Source organism: Peromyscus leucopus, chromosome 2 (assembly GCF_004664715.2).
Source record: "Peromyscus leucopus breed LL Stock chromosome 2, UCI_PerLeu_2.1, whole genome shotgun sequence".
In the NCBI taxonomy this organism is placed as follows: Eukaryota; Metazoa; Chordata; class Mammalia; order Rodentia; family Cricetidae; genus Peromyscus; species Peromyscus leucopus.
In genome coordinates, this window is record NC_051064.1 from 148,948,043 (window position 1) to 148,966,642 (window position 18,600).

Here is an 18,600-nt window from a genome sequence, read left to right on the forward strand (position 1 = left end):
CTTTGGCATAGAAAAAGGACTACGTTAAGTTACCAAATATTTTCCCTAAAGTTCTTTAGGAAATGTCCTAAGGGTCGACAACTGATTCCAAAACCCTTTCAAAGCGACAGTATCAAGTACTGGGTACTGGGGATGGGGATTTTGAGTGGCGAGGAGATGAACAGCCTCCCAGAACTGTGTTGGGGATTTCCCAGGAGGCCCCTCGCGCTCAGTTGAGTCACCAAGTCCTGTGTTTGACCTGTGGTCTTCTGGGGCGGCAGAATTTCGCTGAGCTTCTGACGGAGCAGAAGGTTCTTCACTGCCCTGAGATCACAAGGTTTGTCTGCATGGGACTGGGGGACCAGAGAAGTAAGGATGGGCTGTGTTCTCATTGCAGATTCCTAGACTTCTTCCCTTGTAAGTTATGACTTCTATCTCATAGTCAACTATATAAAGACCAAGAAAAATGAAGTTACTTCCCCCATCTTTTCTTTTTCCTTTTTTCCTCTTTTCCTTTCTTCTTTCCTTCCTTCCTTCCTTCCTTCCTTCCTTCCTTCCTTTCCTTCTTTCCTTCCTTCCTTCTTTCCTTCCTTCCTTCTTCCTTCCTTCCTTCCTTCCTTCCTTCCTTCTTTCTTCTTTCTTTCTTTCTTTCTTTCTTTCTTTCTTTCTTTCTTTCTTTCTTTCTTTCTTTCTTTCTTTCTTTCTTTCTTTCTTTCTTTCTTTCTTTGAAAGGCTCTCATGTAGCCCAGTCTAGTCTCAAACTCTCTGTATAGCCAAGGATGACCCTGAATTTCTGATTCTCCTTCTTCCATCTCCTGGGTCCTGGGATTACAGGTGTGAACCATTGTGCCTGACAGAGTGCCAGGGGAGGAACCCAGGGCTCCATGCATCTAGACAAGCACTCCACCAACTGAGGAGCTCCAGCCCTAGCCCCAGGATTTTTTAACTGCCGTTTTTATTTGTTTTTTTTTTTTTTTTTTTTTCAAGCTTCAAATCTCAAAATTGGCAAGTTCAGGTCTGTGCTTAAGAAACTCTTTGACGTGAAATTTAACAGAGGTCTTTCAAAATTGGAACAATTAAATATCCAGTCAAAGAGGACAGAGCAATAACCATGGGCTCCCCTCTCACTGAAGGGACCCATTAGATGGCATTCATCATTAGGACTTTGTTTCAAGGGCAGCATGGCTGCGATACAGATGTCCATGCCAAGGACCTGAAAGTACCTAATGTTCCTGCTCTCACTGTCCCTGGATTTGTGAAGAACATGAGATTCCACCCCAGGCTTTGGTGGACATGCACCAAGTCTGGGGCTGTTGTAGAATGATCTATGAATTTGCTATGTTTCCTTAATATTCCAGGCTTTTTAAAAAATAGATTTTTAAATTTTAAATTGTGTGTGTATGTGGGTATGCACACTTGAGTGCAGATGGCTAGAGGCATAGGGTCCCCTGGAGCTGTAGTTATAGACAGTTGTGAGCCACCCAACATGTGTGTTGGAAACCAAACCTGGGTTCTCTCCAAGAGCAGTGTGTGTGTTCTCAACCCCTGCACAATCTCTCCAGCCCCGATATTCAATCTTAATTCTCCTTAAAGCCCCACAAAACTGTTTAAGTATTGGTGGCAATGTAGATAGTTCTGGAAGAAAAACCCACCCTGCTTGTATTTTGCAGAATGGCATTTGTGAGATTACCCCCTCTGTTAAAGACAGGGTCTCATGTAGTCCAGACTGGCCTTGAACTCATTTTACAGTTGAGGATGACCTTGAACTCTTGATCCTTCTGCCTCCACCTCTTGAATGCTGGGGTTACAGGCATGGGCCACCACTATGGTTTCTGAAGTACCAGTGCATGTTAAGCAAGCACCCTACCAATTGAGCCACACTACCAGCAAGAGGGCAGCTCGTTTGATTGAAATTCTTTTGGAATCTTCTTTGCTAGTGTCATATGTATGTGAGACTTTGTCATGGGAAACAGCTGCTACATGGTGGTAGCTGTGCTGCTGCTGGTGGGCACCAGGAGGACGAGAGCCCTGCAGGACTCCTGTGACAAATGTGAGGCTGGTGAGTACCAGACCGACAGCTGCTTTTTCTGACTGGAAAACTCGGTTTGGGTAGCTTGGCTAGCAAAGGCTGCTGGATACAAGATAGTGGCTGTGAGGACCCAGCTCGCTCACTGAACCTCGGCACCTCAACTTTGCCAGTTGAGTACAATCAGAGAAGCTGTCTCAGGGGTGTGTGGAAGGTCCCAGGAGAGGCTCAGAACAGCACCAGGTAAAGGTCGGCCTTGTATACGGGGTGCACTCTGCGCAAGCAGGTGGCGTTGGTACTCTTCTCCTGACTCCTGTCCCCAGGCTCTGATCTCCCAGAGAAGTCTAGTCTTGCTCAACAGATTCAGGGTTTTCTTCTCTTGATTTCTTTTTTACAGCATTCATATGTTGTTATTAATGTTATTAATCCTAGTTGCCGGATTATGCTAAGGGTCACTAAGCAAATGTGTAGTCTTAAAATGCCAATCCATAAACATGTCTATTACCATGATGCCTAGAGGACAGACGGAGCATTTATTTTGATTTCCTCATAATGCTTTGAGTGATGATCGAGTATTGTCAGACACAGAAACCTATGATGCCTTTCAGGTACCTTCTGCAAGAAAGACAATCCAGTTTGTACCAGATGTCCTCCAAGCACTTACTCCACCAGGGGTGGACAGCCGTATTGCAACATCTGCAAAGTGTGTGTAGGTAGGTCTGCTTGTCTGTTTTGAGACAGGATCTTGCTGTTGCCCAAGCTGGACTGGAACTTGTGATCTTCAGCCTCCCAAGTCTGGAGGTCTGCTTTAAACTGAGGTGTCTCCGTCTTTAGGATTGCAGGGGGAGAGACCAGCTTTGGTCTCTCTTTACTAACTGCTCTCTATTTAAAATCTCAAGCTTCACAGAGGTGCTGATGCCTCTGTCCACAGCAGGTGTAGGCAAATTATTTCATGGAATAGCTCTTACCACTGCCTTGAAGACCAGCCTCCAGCAGCTCAGGGGTTGGGGAATCCAGTGAAGACAGCAAACTAATCATTCAACTTGACTTTTCTATCTGAGGGAGTAAACTTAACTCTCTGGGGCTGGTGAAAAAGGAAACACACACACACACACACACACACACACACACACACACACACACACACACCCCTTTAGGGTTTCTCTATCATCTTCTATCTTTGTTCTCTGTTTCTTTTCTTACCTCTATCCAGATGTCTTCTGTCTCTCTTGATGTTTTCCTTCTAACTTTATTTTTTTCCCTTATAGCTTATGTACTCCAGCAAAATCTTGAAAGCAATATAAAAATTATAGTGAGGTTACACACTATTTTTAAGCGAATGATTACAATGTATACATGTAAAAGACAGCATGTTTTTCATCTCCCTTACATGATTAAACATTTAACGTATTACAGGTGAAAAACAACTTGTCCTAAGAACCCACGTACGTCAATGTCCAAGCAACTTGTTATAAATTAACAGAGTGTAGGCAAGGTATTTTTCTCAGCCAGTTCTTTTACTGGAAGGATGCATTTTTTTTTCAGTTACAAAGAAAGAACCAATCATTTTATTATTTATCTCAACAGGTAATCTTATAAGAAATCTTAGAAGAATCTTAAATCTAAAATTTTCTATATGAAAAACAATCAGTCAGCTCTACTTTCAATCCTCAGGCTGCATACCCATTCATCAACAAGTTTTTTTATCAGGAAGCCGAGGGCAGAAATGGGTACAAGGAATTAATCATCACCCTTGATAACCAGCCCATCCTAGCAAGAAAGGTACGTCAGCCAGCAATAGCCAGGCTATCATTGTCCTTGTTCTCTGGCCTCAACGGGTCCCTTGCTCAGCTATTAGAAGTATGCCTTTAAATTGTTTTCCAAGATTTTATTTTTACCTCAAAGCCATCAACAAAAACAGCTTAATCTAACCTTAAGTCATAGTTAAAGCTTTGTTTCAGCTATGATGCACACTGAAACCTGTGAACACATCTCTCAACATTAAGATTAAAAGAACTTGAGCTAACCCAGCCTCTGGGACTCAGTTGTTTTTCTTAACCATTAACCTAAGCCACAGTCTACATGGCTCCTCAGGAGAAACTAGCTGTGTGACATTTCCTTGTTCTTATTTTCTGTCCTCTGCAGCCCCCATTTTATCAGGGCAGGGGAAACACCATATCTTGCTTTTACCTATAATAGTTTTCCCACTAAGCCAACCTCTATCATAATCCCTCACTACATTTATTAAAGACCCTCAATCATCAACATCCTTTTTAAACTAACACTATTATTGTATAAAATCATTGCTTCAGTTAAACAGTACAGCTTAGGAGGAAATCATCTTCATAATAATCCACAGGTAAAAATGCCCACTAGAACAGGATGTTTCCATGAGATGATCACACCACATTAAGGGCAGTGGTTTTCCCCCCACGCCCATTCACACCATGCCAGATACCAGAGAAAAATGGCAGCGGCAAACATGTAAAAGACACAGCAGTAACAGACTTTCTGGGGCCGAGGCTCTTGGGGCCTTGCCTATCTGAGATTCACTCATCAGTGCCTTGCATGCTGGTGGACTGATCCCCTGAAGTCACTTGCCACCTGCTGCTCCTCTGACTTGGCCACTGGCTATCACTTTTTGCTAAATTTTTTAAATAATAGAGGAAATACTCCTTTGGTGAGAAGGTTTTTGTTATTGTTTGTGTTTTGTTTTGAGACTGGGTCTCATTATGTAGCCCTGGCTGACCTGGAACTTACTCTATAGGCCAAGCTGGCCTGGAACTCAGATCTACCTGCCTCTACATCTGGAGTGCTGAGATTAAAGGTGTGCACTACCATGCCTGGCTTTTTTTTTTTTTTTTAAATAGGGTCTCATAGCATAGGCTGGCCTCAAACTTCTGATCTTCCTGCCCCAATGCTGAGGTTACAGCCATGCACCACCACACAGTTTATGAGGTGCTGGGGATGGGACCCAGGGCTTTGGCATGCTAGGCAAGCATGCTACCCCTGAACTGCCTCCCCGCCCAAGAAAAGCTTTTAGCAAGCAAAGTGTAAAAATCTCTTTCTCTCTCTCTCTCTCTCTCTCTCTTTTTTTTTTTTTTTTTTTTTTTTTTTTTTTTTTTTTTTTTGGTTTTTCAAGACAGGGTTTCTCTGTGTAGCTTTGCGCCTTTCCTGGAACTCGCTTTGGAGACCAGGCTGGCCTCGAACTCACAGAGATCCGCCTGCCTCTGCCTCTGCCTCCCGAGTGCTGGGATTAAAGGCATGTGCCACCACCGCCCAGCATGTAAAAATATCTTAATGGGGGTTGAAAATAGAACAATATAAGCCAGGCATTGTGGCACAAATCCCAGCACTAGGAGACTGAGGCAGGAGAATTTTAATTTAAGCCTAGGCTAGGCTACACGATGAGGCCCTATTTCACAAAAAGACAGTAATTAGGTGAACACAACATTCTAAAGTTACAATGTCACTAACATTATAAGCAGAGAAATGAATATAATATTTACACACATATATACACATACATATACACACATATATACATGTATACACATACACACACACACACACACACACACACACACACACACACATATTTAAACTGCAGAAGAAAAATTTGTTTCCCACTTTGGAGGTCAAGGGTAACACAGAGCTGGGCCTTTGTAGGTTATTTCAGGTTCAAGAAGCCTTGCTCCCCGACCAGTGACGCAGAGTGTGAATGCACCGAGGGACTCCACTGCTTTGGGCCAAAGTGTGCCAGGTGTGAAAAGGACTGCAAGCCAGGCCAGGAATTAACAGAGCAGGGTAGGTGTGCTCCTTCTCCACCCAGCTCAAGTTTGTGATGGAGACATGTTTCTTAGGGTTTGAGAACCTCGACAGAGATGCAGTATACGGTGCTAATACTGTGTTTGAATTGTATTCCATTATGTATTCTACTGTGTTTCCATATACGGAAATAACCAGAAACCAGGACATTGTGTTAATCATCAGAGTCATGTATTTTTGCCCATTTTAGATATACACAATATTCCTTATATGATTAGATTGAAAATGAGAAATCTCAGGGTTTCAATTCAAGAATCACTAAGCAGGGGCTGGAAAGATGGCTCAGTTAAGAGTAACTGCTGTTCGTGCCGAGGACTCAAGTTCAGTTCCCAGCACCCACATCAGGCCGCTCCAGGGGACCTGATGCCCTCTTCTGGACTCTGTGGGTACTGCACTCACATGCACATATGCAATACAGATAGATGCACACATACATGTGAATAAAAGATTAAATCTTTAAAATAATCATGAAGCAGTTTGCACAGGCTAACCTAATGACACCAAGCCACTTGTTCATCACAAGGGAAGTTGTAAAATGCGAAAATGCCTCCGATTGATTCTCAACTTTTCTTCAAGGTTGTAAAAACTGTGGCTTCGGGACGTTTAATGATCAGAACGGTGGTGGCCGCTGTCGACCCTGGACAAAGTACGTATATATTCTCATTTTCCTCACAACATAAAGAACCTGAGACAAACTGAAAAGGAAGAGCACTGTCCCTGGAGTGTAGATCCGCAGCGACACACCCCAGGTGACAGGAACTCCGTGAGGTCACAGTCTTGTCTGAATGTGGGCATTCCTCAGAAAACATGCTGGTGTGCAGTGAGCGGTCTGGTGGAGCATGCCGCCCTCTGCCTTGATGGGTCCTCAGCTCTCTGTTTCTGATGTCTTGCTTGTCACCTTCCCTTCCTGGCTGGCCCATAGTAAGTGCTCAGGGTCATCACTGAGCGTGACAGGGCAGGGTACAGCCGTCTGTCTCTACAGTGTGTCATTCACACCCATGTGGTGGTGTGCTGGCCACTGGAGGGCACAGCCAGTAGCAAGGGTCCAAATGTGTTCATGCCTCCAGGGTTGGCACTGATGCTGGTGAGGTTTGATGGTGCCAGGATAGCAGTGGTCTTGGAATCATGCTGTCTCAGAGATTGTGATGGTAAATGGGCAGTCATGTGGGCTCTGATGATGAAAATCACATTTTAAATGTTTGATTTCCTTGTTACTTTGGTTACATATTTATGTTTTACAAATGTCCTTGTGGGTAACAGACTGGAATATTTTTTAAAAAGGTCTTTCAGCCTAAATGGATTAAAATATTCAAGTGAGTTTGTGTAAAATGGGACATGAACAGGGCTCTAAAGAAAAAGAAAAAGCCTATGTGCTGGTGGTGGTGATGGTGATGATGATGATGGTGATCTTAGTGATGATAGTGATGACGATTATACCAATAGTGATGGTGATGATGGTGGTGATGATGATGATGGTGATAATGATGATGGTGATAATGATGGTGATGATGTTAGTGATGATAGTGATGATGATTATACCAATAGTGATGGTGATGATGGTGATGATGGTGGTGATGGTGATGATGGTGATAATGATGGTGATGATGGTGATGTTAGTGATGATGGTGATGGTGATGGTGGTGATGGTGATGATGGGGTGATGGTGATGATGGTGGTGATGGTGGTGATGGTAATGATGGTGATGGTGATGATGGTGGTGATGGTGATGATGGTGGTGATGGTGATGATGGTGGTGATGGTGATGATGGTGGTGATGGTGATGATGGTGGTGATGGTGATGATGGGGTGATGGTGATGATGGTGGTGATGGTGATGATGGTGGTGATGATGATGGTGGTAGTGATGGTGATGATGGTGGTGATGGTGATGGTGATGATGGCAACAACAGTTGTTATTCATTAAATGTGTCCAGCATGTGAGATTGTGTCCCTGCGACTCATTCATTTGCTTTAACCCCAATCTTGGGAGCACAGGCTGCCCCTCTTTTTAGCTCTGAGCAAACCAAGGCTTACATAAGCTTTACACGCTTGCTGAAGGTCACTCTGTGAAGGGGACCCAGGGGTCATCCCTGCGTTGTCTGGGGTGCTGCTGGAAGGCCCATTTGTGCTCCGCTTGTGCCCACATCAGTCAGAGGAGCAAGAACTTGGGGCACAGGGTCTCTCAACAAATGAGGCAGAACATGCTGACTGATCTACACTGTCATGGAATAAGACAGAGTGCGTGTGCGTCCTCGGCCTGGAGAGAGAGACGAGCCTGCCGGGTGGGTGAAGTGGGGTGAAGCTACCGTACCTTGAGAGCTGAGGGAAACTGGTGGAGGCCAGAGGGTCACGTGGAACTTTCTCACACGATCTACCTGTTGCTTGTGAGCCCGAGCCCACCTACGGCGTGACGTGGTTACTTCACGGGGTGACACGTACCAGGTGCTTCACTGTGCTCTTCTGCACCCAAATTAATCGTCTGAACTCTTTTTCTTGCCCTGTCTAAGCTGCTCTCTAGCTGGAAAGTCTGTGCGTGAGAACGGGACCCAGGAGAAGGACGTGGTCTGTGGGCCCGCTTTGGCCAGCCTCTCTCCAGGTACTTCCCCCACCGCCGTGTCGGCCCTGGTGAGAAAACCAGGTGGCTGTTCTATTGCTATTAAATAAAAGTGAATGGTTGCACACACCTGGAATCACTCCACTACTGAGGCTGAGGCAGGAGGTCGGCAAGTTCCAGGCTAGCCTGGGCTACATAGTAAGACTCCGTGAAAAAGCTCATCCAAACAAATGCATCAAGTCTGTTAGCCTCTAAGGGGATGTCCTCAGCACGGCTGGGCGTCCCAGCTCTGCCCACAGCAGGCAGCTCTGAGGTACCACCCTCTCGGCGGCGCCTGCCTTGTTTCCCTGAGTGTTGTTACTCAATCAGTAATCTGTAATGGTGACCCTCATCCCAAACCGGTAACATGCGATTCCAGAGGCCAAGTCCGGGGAGCTGAAGGGCCTCGGGTCTCCTCTATGCTCAGTAGTCCAGGCTACTTAGTTTCTGTAGGCTTCTGGGAAAAATCATTAAATCTGGGTTCATTTTTAAAAGTCACTTAGGTTTAGGACTTGGGATGTGACTCAGTTGGTAGACCCCCCCCCCATGCCGGAAAGGCCCTGGATTCTGAACCCAGAACTGTATGAATTTGGGCATGGTGGTGCATACATGTAATCCCCACTCTGGTGGTGGAGGCAGGAGGATCAGGAGTTCCGGGTTATCCTCAGGTACATATGGGGCTTGAGGCTAGCCTGGGATACATGAGACTTTATCTCAAAAACGAAACAGAGCAAATAAAAGACAGTAAAGTCATCTAAACTTGTTAAGTTTTGGGTTAGGGGAGCTCAGGGTGCTGCCTCTCTGGAGCCCATGTATTTGGGGGACAAGTTCAAATCCAGCTTGTCCTCACTAAACACTTTGGCATTTCTCTCCTTGTTCTAGAAGGAGGGCTCCCCTTGCAGGTCCTTACCACGTTCGTGGCGCTGACCTCAGCCATACTGCTGTTCCTGCTCTTCATCATTCTCTGGCTCTTGGTGGCCAGATGGAGCGGCAAGAAATTCCCCTACATATTCAAGCAACGTAAGGCCAACAACACAGGGTGGGCGGGGCCGACAAAACACAGGATGGGCGGGGCCAACACAACACAGGATGGGGGGGCAGGGCACAAGTCTGGAGTCAGGACAACTTTGCAGAGTGGGTTTTCTCCGGCTTCAGGGACCGAACTCAGGTCCTCAGGCTTGCACAGCACGTGCCTTTACTCACCTAGCCTCTTGTAGACTTAGATTTTTTTTTTTTAAGTTATGAACATATGATTGGCTGACACAATGGTTGCAAAACCAGGACAAGCTTGTTCTCACAAGGGTATTGGCAAATGTCTGGAGGCAGTTGGGGTACTTGTGACTTGGGGCTGGGAGGAATAGTTGGAGTAGGGGGTGGGAGGCTCTCCACCCCCACAATGCACAAGGTGACCCCCTAGCCACGAGAATTGTGCTCTGCATGTCACTAGGGAAGGGATGGAGACAGAACAAGACCCAGAGTGTTGGGAAGACAAGGGACAAATATGTGGCGGTTCCAGATAACTGTGCACGTGTAAGTGTGGGTACCCAGTCAGCCGGTGCCCATGGCACAGAGGAACAGAAAAGAACATTGCCTCAGAAGTTGGGGGAATAACTCAGTGAAGTAAAGTGTTTGCTGGCAAACCCAGGTCCATGTAAAGATGCAATGGCGTGTGCTTGTAATCCCAATGCAGGACAGCTGGTGACAGGTAGACCCCAAGGGCTTGCTACCCACTCAACCTTGCCTAGTTGGTAAATTCTAGGCCAGTGAGAGAACCTGTCTCATAAAAAAAAAAAAAAAAAAAAAAAAAAAAAACACACACACACACACACACACACAAAAAAAAAAAAAAAACCCATGCAAACAAAGGTGGACCTCTGACCTCTCTACACACATGTGCACTTGCACACATGTGAACACACACATCCCCATACAGAGGAGCATCACCCGACCCAGTGTTACTTCCTGTGTTGGTAAACACCCTTGGCCTTAGCTCTGGTCTGTATTTGAGGAAGTAGAGAGAACCGGATCGTGTTGAAGTGGGTGTAAGGTGGCCTATAACAGAGAATGAAAATTTTCAAAGGCAGATTTCATCCATTAATAAGCTAAATATGATTCTATGAGGAGGCTGGGCGGTGGTGGCGCGCTCAGCACTTGGGAGGCAGAGGTGGGTGGATCTCTGTGAGTTCAAGGCCAGCCTGGTCTACAGAGTGCATTCTAGGACAGCCAGGGCTACATAGTGAGACCCTGTCTTAAAATATGAAAGAAAGAAAACAAGGAATAGGAAAAGAAGAAAAGAAAGAAGGAAAGAGAGAGAGAGAGAGAGAGAAAAGGAAGGAAGAAGAAGGAAGGAGGAGGAAGGAAGGAAGGAAGGAAGGAAGGAAGGAAGGAAGGAAGGAAGGAAGGAAGGAAGGGAAAAAGGACTCACCCACAGGTTGGGTTCCAGTCCCCTGTGGCCACATTCCAGTCTCCTACATTCTTTCTCAAATGGCAGTACAGGTTCTGTTCTGTGGGTTTTTTAAACTGGGTATTTGTGTGTGTGGTGTGCATGTGCATACATGTGCATGTGTGCCTGTGTGTAGGTGTGCATATGTGTATGTGTAGACACCAAGGCTAGGGTCGGGCATCTTCCTAGAGTGCCCCCCACTTGCTCTCAGTAGAACCTAGAGCTCCTCATAGACTCATCTAGCTAGCCAGCTTGCCCCAGGGCCCCTGTCTCTGTCTTCCAGGGTCACAGTGGTCGCCACCCTCCTGGACCTTGTGTGTGGCGCCGGGGATCTGAACTCTGCTTCTCATGTTCTCAGGGCTAGCACTAGTTACTGAACCATTTCCCAAGCTTTGGTCTTGTTTTTTAACCTAGGGGGAAAGATGTGGGAATGAGTAACTTGAGTCCTGTCCAAGTAGGTGGGTCAAACTTTTCCAAAAATAATGGGGACCACATCGAACGCCTCTTCAGTGGGGTGTGAGTGCTCCATTTGTTCCACTTCCGTGTGAATGCTATTTTTATCTGTCTGGGTGGGAACAGTGGCTGGTTGTGGTTTTGATTTGCATTTCCTTGATGAGCTCTGAGGTTAGATGCCTTTCACTTTGATTGGCTGTTTGGATTTCTTACTCTGAGAAGTCTTCCCACAGGGCCACCTGTCCTTTCTTTATCAATGAAAGGACTCTGTCCCCAGCTGCAGACGTCTGTTTTCTGTGGTCTTTCCCCCATCCCGGGGCTCTGTTTCTGGAGGAGACCTCTGTACTACCTTGAACCATCACCATATTCCCACCCAGAGTGGCAACAGGGTTTCTGTGAACATGTTTTCAAAAGTATAATCAGTAACGAGGGACTTGTAGTCATTAAAAAAAACAAAAAACTTTTCATTTTTATGTAATTACACAGTCATAGAGTCACAAACAAGGAGCAGAATAGGATCACGTGCCATCCACAAGACTCTAATCTGATATCACAGTGAGGCCAGGACTACAATGCACAGAACACACATGGCTGTGTGCCTCTTTGTCAGGTCTGTAGACCCAAGTACCGAGCAACACTGAAAAACAGAACTTGTAAATCGGGGTGTTGGGGGTGCTTGCCTGGAGCCCCAGCATGTGGGAGACTGAAGCAGGAGGCTCCCAAGTTCAAGGCCATAGGTTACATGACTGAACAACCAACAAGCAAACAAACAAACAAACAAACAAACCCAAAACTATCCACAGCCAAGATCCAGCCCTGCTCGCCCTTCTTCTCAGTCCTTTTCTTTCTCAGGCAGCCACTCATCTGTTTCTGATTTTTGACTCCAGGTTGTTGTTTTAATGTACTTATTATTTATTTATGTCACACATGTTTGCTTGCATGAGTTTTATGTATTTCACATGCATGCAGGAACACATGGAGGCCAGCTCCCCGAAACTGGACTTAGAGGCAGTTCTGAGTGCTGCCTGTGGGTGCTGGGACCTGAACTAGGCCCTTTTCAAGAGTGACAAGTGCTCTTAGCTACAGAGCCATCTCATCAGCCCTTGTTTTTCACTCTTACATGTTAAAAAAAAATCTATGGATACTTGTGTGTAGGTTTCATGTGAACATGAGTTTTTTTGTGTCTCTTAAACACAATTGTATTGCGCTTTAGTTTTTAAATTTTAAGTTCATTTTTGCTTAGTTTGTGTGTGTGCCCATGCCACTGGGAGCATGTTGAGGTCAGAAAAAAACCCACAGAAGTAGGTTTTCTCCTTCCACTTGGCAGAGGCAGTCTCTCTTGCTTCTGCCAAGCTGGGTTGACTGGCTGACCCCCCATATTCTCCCTTCCTGCCTCTCTCTCTCTCTCTCTCTCTCTCTCTCTCTCTCTCTCTCTCTCTCTCATCCATCTTGCCATAGGAGTGCCACATCATCTGTATTTGACTTAAAAACAGTGTTTTTTACATTTCTGTCTCTCCTTCCCTCCATCTGCCTGTGTGTGTGTGTGTGTGTGTGTGTGTGTTTAGCTCAGAGGAGTCCTGTGGAGTAGGTACTCTCCGCCCACCACGTGGGTCCCAGGGATCAAACTCAAGCTGTCAATCACAGGCGGCACGTCTCTGCTTGCTGAGACGCCTCACCGGCCCCCATCTCAGGCCCCCTCACTGCAGCCTCGGTCTGAAAGGTTGAGACATCCCCCCCAGTGTTAGGGTCTCAACGTGTGCACGCTTGAATTTGACATTTAAAGCTGTGTTAGTTAGAGATAAAGTGTGAGAAATTAAGGTCAAGATTTTTCTCTCGGGGGTGGGAGCTGTGTCTCCAGTTGCTCTGGTGTTGATCAGAGGAAACATTGTCTTTCCTGCTCCGTCTTGGTTACTGTAGTCATAAAACCAGTCTCAAAATGGCGGAGAGTGGAGGACCCACTATCTATCCCTCGTCATCTCTTTCAGATTCGTTTTAGCTCTTTATTCTGTTTCTTTTCTATTTTCACGTAAATTTTATGAGACTCTCATCTGTGTCCACAGAAAGTCAGCCGGGATCCTGACAGGGATTGCAGGAAGTTTGTGGACCAGCTTGGGAGGAAATCTCCGTTAGCCATCCCAATCCGTGAACATAGTGTGTCTTTCCATTTATGCTTTCTCTTACCTTACCTATTTCATACTTTACAGTGTGAGTCCCATATGCTGATTTTTTAGGTTTAGGCCTGAGTATTTATGCCCCCCACATTTACATGTGTGTGTGTCTGTGGTGCATGTGCTTGTAAATTTTTGCACATATGTGGGCATACCTGTGTGGGTGACTGCATGGGGAGGTCCTGTGTTGATATTAGGAAACATCTTTGAATGGTTTTTCACCTTATTGATTGAGGCAGGGTCTGTCCATCAAACGCAGAGCTCACCAATATGGCTAGCCTGGCTAGCCAGCTGGCTATGGGGACCTGATCTCATCTCCCTACCTCCCAAGGATAGAATTACAGCCAGGCTGCTATACTCACCTGGCCAGTTTGTGGGGTTCTAGGGAGCCAAACTCCAGCCTTTATGAGTGGGTGACCAATGCTTTAATTACGGAGCCACCTCCTCAGTCTTTTAAAAAATACTTTCCTGGCCAGGTGGTGGTGGTGCACACCTTTAATCCCAGCACTTGGGAGGCAGAGGCAGGTGGATCTCCGTGTGTTTGAGGCCAGCCTGGTCTACAGAGTGAGTTCCAGGACAGCCAGGGCTACACAGAAAGACCATGTCTCTAAAAACAAAACAAAAAACTTTTCTTAAACTGTCTTTTTATATTTTAATGTATATATGCCCATGGAAAAGCGCCATGTGTATGTGCACTGTGTATCTCAAAGGGAGACAGACCCCCTGGAGCTGGTGTTACAAATGGTTGTGAGCTCCCTGACACAGATGCTGGGGACTAAACTTGGGTCCTCTGTAAGAGCAGCAAGCTCTCTTAACCCCTGAGCTATCTCTCCAGCTCCAGTCCTGTCTCTCTCTCTCCCCTCTTCATTTCTATCTTTCTTTCTTCCTTCCTTTCTTTTTTTTTGTGTGTTTTGTTTTGTTTTTGTTCTTCAAGACAGGTTTTTCTCCTTGTAGCCCTGTCTGTCCTGAAACTCACTCTGTAGACCAGGCTGGCCTTGAACTCAGAGATCTGCTGGGATTAAATGCCACTGCTGCCCACGGCCGATTTTTCAGTTTTAAAGAAGCTACTAGTTTGCTTTGGATTCTCTCTCTGGGTCTCACTGTGTTCCCCAGGGCAGTCTTCGGTCTTCAGCTCCTGGCCTCAAGCAATGCTCCTACCTTGGACTCTGGGCAAACTCCACTGTAGTGGCTCTCCAGCCTTTAGTCCACATTTGCTTCTGATGTCTTCCTACTTGCTTGTTGGACATGTTGATGATGGCAACTATGGAATTCTTATCCTAATGTCTGTCTTATCCAGCATCTAGCATCTGTGACTCAGTTGTCTCTCTCACATCGAGATCTCCCAGATTGCATGAGTGATTTTGCATTGAAACACATCCTGTTAAGAGACTTAGAGTCTAATTTAAACTTTGTTTTCTCAGACTTCCCCCGTGGCCACTCCCAGGAAGTTCTGCTTAAACTTCCTAGAAGGGCTTGCTGTCATTCTCTGCAGATCCTTCCAGGCCCCAGCTGACACCACCCTGGCTTAGTTGACAAATCACACTTGCTTACTGCTGTCCAGGTGGCCTCCACTGAGATCTCAAGGGTGGCACCAGGGGTGGCAGTATAATGTGACTCTCCACTGGCTTCCTCTGAGGAAGAGCCGGTGAACCTGGACACAGTCTAGCCAGAGTGACAGGCCCATTCCCTAAGGGGCCTAGAACTGACCCTGGCCTTTGCTGTGACGATCCCTGATTGTCTAGAAGCTTCCCATCTTGCTAGGCTGTTCTGTCCCTGGTCTCGTAGCTGGAGTGGGCAGGATTTTCCGACCCCTGTGCAGGCATCCCCAGACTCCCCGCTCTTCCAGCTCCCCTCTGGGAACAGGAGGCAGAAGGAAAACCCAGACCACTTATTGCCATACTGCATCTTAGGCCCTGAGAGTCTTGGCCATCCTGCCCTCTCCTTTCTGCTGTGGATATTGCTCTATGTGTTGTGAATGTGTTGCTCTGATTTGGTTGATAAATAAAACGCTGATTGGCCAGTAGCCAGGCAGGAAGTATAGTATAGGCAGGATAAGCAGAGAGGAGAATTCTGGGAAATGGAAGGCTGAGTCAGGAGACGCTACCAGCCACTGCTGCCACCGCCATGAGAAGCGAGATGTAAAGATGCTGGTAAGCCATGAGCCACGTGGCAAGGTATAGATTAACAGAAATGGGTTAATTTAAGATGTAAGAACTAGATAGCAAGAAGCCTGAGCCACTAGGCCATACAGTTTTAATTAATATAAGCCTCTGTGTGTTTACTTGGGTCCAAGCGGCTGCAGGACTGGCAGGTGAGAGAGATTTGTCCTGACCCCAGGCCAGGTGGGACACAGGAAAACTTCAGCTACACCTCTCTACCTTCCCACCATCTTGTGCTTGTTTCCCGGGTTATATCTGGACTTTTAGACAGTACAGAGTCGCAAATATTGGGAAGAAGGCATTTTCCCCCTGAAGCAAATCACTACTATTTTGGTTAATTTTGGATGTAATTTCAAAAGATATCCCATCAGGGTTTCTCAGTCTTGACTTAACGTCCTTCCCCCTCCTCCCTTTTAAAATAGGATCTAGGACATAGAAGACATGGCCTTGGAACAGGGCCTTTTGCTTTGTTAAGTTTAAAGAACTAGAGATGGAAGGCTGTTCAGCTGAAGGGCAGAGAGGTCACAGCTGCGTGTAACAGAGCCTCCTCTGCTGTGCAGATCAGTTCTTTGCTTTCATAGACAGACGTGGTGGGACACAACTGGGTGCCACAGGTCACACGGAAAAGGAGCCAATCTGAAGTACTTGTGAGAATGAAATAGAGTCTGCAGACAGCTGGCGGTGGTGGCGCACGCCTTTAATCTCAGCACTCGAGGCAGAGGCAGGTGGATCTCTGTGAGTGAGGCCAGCCTGGTCTGCAGAGTGAGTTCCAGGACAGCCAGGGCTGTTATACAGAGAAACCCTGTCTCCAAAAAAAAAAAAAAAAAAAAAAAAAAAAAAAAAAATGGGGGCAGGGCGCTGCTGCATTAAATAAATACACAATTGTGCCTGCAATGTAAGCCATGCTTTATGGTGCTGTGAGTTGGGCTCAAGCTTTGGTTTATTGTTTTTAAGCCACTGTATAAAATATAGAAAATGGTTTTTAAAGATGAAGGAAGGAAGGAAGGAAGGAAGGAAGGAAGGAAGGAAGGAAGGAAGGAAATCCCGACATGTTGAGGCATGCCTATAATGCCAGCACCTGGGGACCTGACCTAAGGAGATTACCACATGTCCAAGGCCAGCTTGACCTACAGAGAGAGTTATAAGTCAGCCCAGACAATAGAGTGAGACCCTGTCTGCAAACAAAACAACACAATAAAACAAAACACAGTAAGATAAAATAAGCCGTCTCTAGAAAACTCATAAACGCTGTTACCTGGTTAATGTTATGCCCAGATTGTGACCCCCCAAAAAGACCACCGAAGACCTTGGATGTCCAGAATGCAACAGCAAGGTTTATTCTGCAGATACAAGTCTAGACAGGGACTCATTCCTACACCCAATACAGTGAGGCAGGGAGGAGTCCCTCTTTCTTGGGACAAAGAAAATCAAGGCAAAACCCATAAAATTTCTTAGAGGGGAGGGGGTTAGTACGGGTCCATCCTTGATTGGTCCAGTTTTTCCCAGGCCTGGACTTTATCTTATTTTATCTTATCTGTTTGTCCTGTCAGGAGTTTTACAACTCATCTCCGGGGTCTGGTCATGTTATCTCTGGAGAGGGGCATCTCGTGGTTAATTGGTTACCATCAGACATCCTGACTCTCTTCTTTTGTTCCTGGGGCTGGCGCCATCATTTCTGGGGACTTGAAACTGGCCTGGGTCTATCTATATTGAGATATCTTTGTCTAAGGCCCCCTTTTTGAGACAATAGAGTGAGGGTCTTTTGTGCCTAGATCACATCCCCAAAGCCGCCACTGGAGACTTTAGGTACAGAATGCAAAAGTAAGGTGTTGTCTAAGTTTACAAAGCCTCCAGGGAGGCTCTTCTAAATCTCTCACTCACAGCAGGGAGGTTGGAAGGAGCGCTCCCCTTTCTTTATGAGGCTAGTTTATAAAGGCACAGACCATATAATTTATTTTAACCTGCCTCCCTTTTTAGTCTTTTGGTCGAATATCCTGACTGTGTTTTTCAAAGTCCCTGTAGCAGATACAGCCACCTGGGGAAAAGGGGTCTAAGTTCTTATTTACACTTACGAATCCTGGTTTAAGTTTCTCTTTGTAGGGGATAGAGTGGGGGGTTTTACTGAGGTATCACAGTTAATAGGTAAATTTGCTCAAATTAGGATTGAGGAGGTTTGTGGGTGTGACTTGTGGAACAGAACTATGTCTGAGGCAGGAGACTGGAAGTGTCTTACATTGTGTCCATTGTTTCCTAGCATTTAAGATGGCCATTCGAACAGCTCAAGAGGAAGATGCGTGTAGCTGCCGATTTCCAGAGGAAGAAGAAGGAGGAAGTTATGAGATGTGATGTGCCATCCCAGGAGATGTGGGGGTCCTCAGGAAATCGAGGAGCAGCACAAGAACCCCACTGTCCTTTCCCAGCACCATCCTAGACAATCAATGTGCAAGCGCTCACCCCATCCAAGCCTCTTCTAATGCTAATTGATTTGTCTTTACCATTGTTAAATTTTTTATTTTTAAACTTTGTGTATGAGTGTTTTGCCTGCGTGTGTGTGTGTGTGTGTGTGTGCTCATGCACACACACCATGTGGGTTCCTGATGCCAGCTGAAGCCAGAAGAGAGGGTGTTGAATCCACAGAAACTGAAGTTATGGATAGTTGTGCACTGGGGACCAAACCTGTGTCCTTTGCAAGGGCAGCCAATGGCCTTAACCGCTGAACCATCTTTCCAGCACTGCCCTGGACATTTTTAATAGGAGTATGGGAAGAGCAGGAGGTAAAAGACCAATTTTTGGATTCTCCTTAACAAGATATATATAATGCTGGGTGTGAAGGTACACACCTTTAATCCCAGCACTAGGGAGTCAGGGGAAGGCCAATCTCTGTGAGTTCCAGGCCAGCCAGGGCTGACAGAGAAACCGTGTGCCAAAAAACAAACAACTAGCCAGGTGGTG

At 46.1% G+C, this 18,600-nt stretch overlaps 1 protein-coding gene across 2 annotated transcripts; it reads left to right on the plus strand.

Annotated features, from left to right (window-relative positions):
• Nucleotides 1–208: 208 nt before the first annotated feature.
• Nucleotides 209–18,142, plus strand: Tnfrsf9 (TNF receptor superfamily member 9). 2 transcript variants are annotated; one of them, XM_028883060.2, is made up of 8 exons: nucleotides 209–316; nucleotides 1,917–2,038; nucleotides 2,614–2,718; nucleotides 5,675–5,812; nucleotides 6,410–6,479; nucleotides 8,340–8,428; nucleotides 9,308–9,445; nucleotides 17,903–18,142. In XM_028883060.2, the coding sequence occupies exons 2-8, from the start codon at nucleotides 1,942–1,944 to the stop codon at nucleotides 17,992–17,994; spliced, it is 729 nt and encodes a 242-aa protein (XP_028738893.1). In that variant the 5' UTR covers nucleotides 209–316; nucleotides 1,917–1,941; the 3' UTR covers nucleotides 17,995–18,142. The 2 variants fall into 2 exon arrangements, with proteins under 2 accessions (XP_028738893.1, XP_037059103.1); XM_037203208.1 differs by having other exon boundaries at nucleotides 308–396.
• The last annotated feature ends 458 nt before the right edge of the window (nucleotides 18,143–18,600 follow it).

What these genes read in the sequence shown, in the direction of transcription:
- Tnfrsf9 (XM_028883060.2), top strand. Translation starts at nt 1,942, where the DNA reads ATGGGAAACAGCTGCTACATGGTGGTAGCTGTGCTGCTGCTGGTGGGC. An exon ending in CATCTGCAAAGTGTGTGTAG is followed by an intron (nt 2,719 to 5,674) that starts GTAGGTCTGCTT and finishes GGGCCTTTGTAG; the next exon opens with GTTATTTCAGGTTCAAGAAG. An exon ending in CGCTGTCGACCCTGGACAAA is followed by an intron (nt 6,480 to 8,339) that starts GTACGTATATAT and finishes GCCCTGTCTAAG; the next exon opens with CTGCTCTCTAGCTGGAAAGT.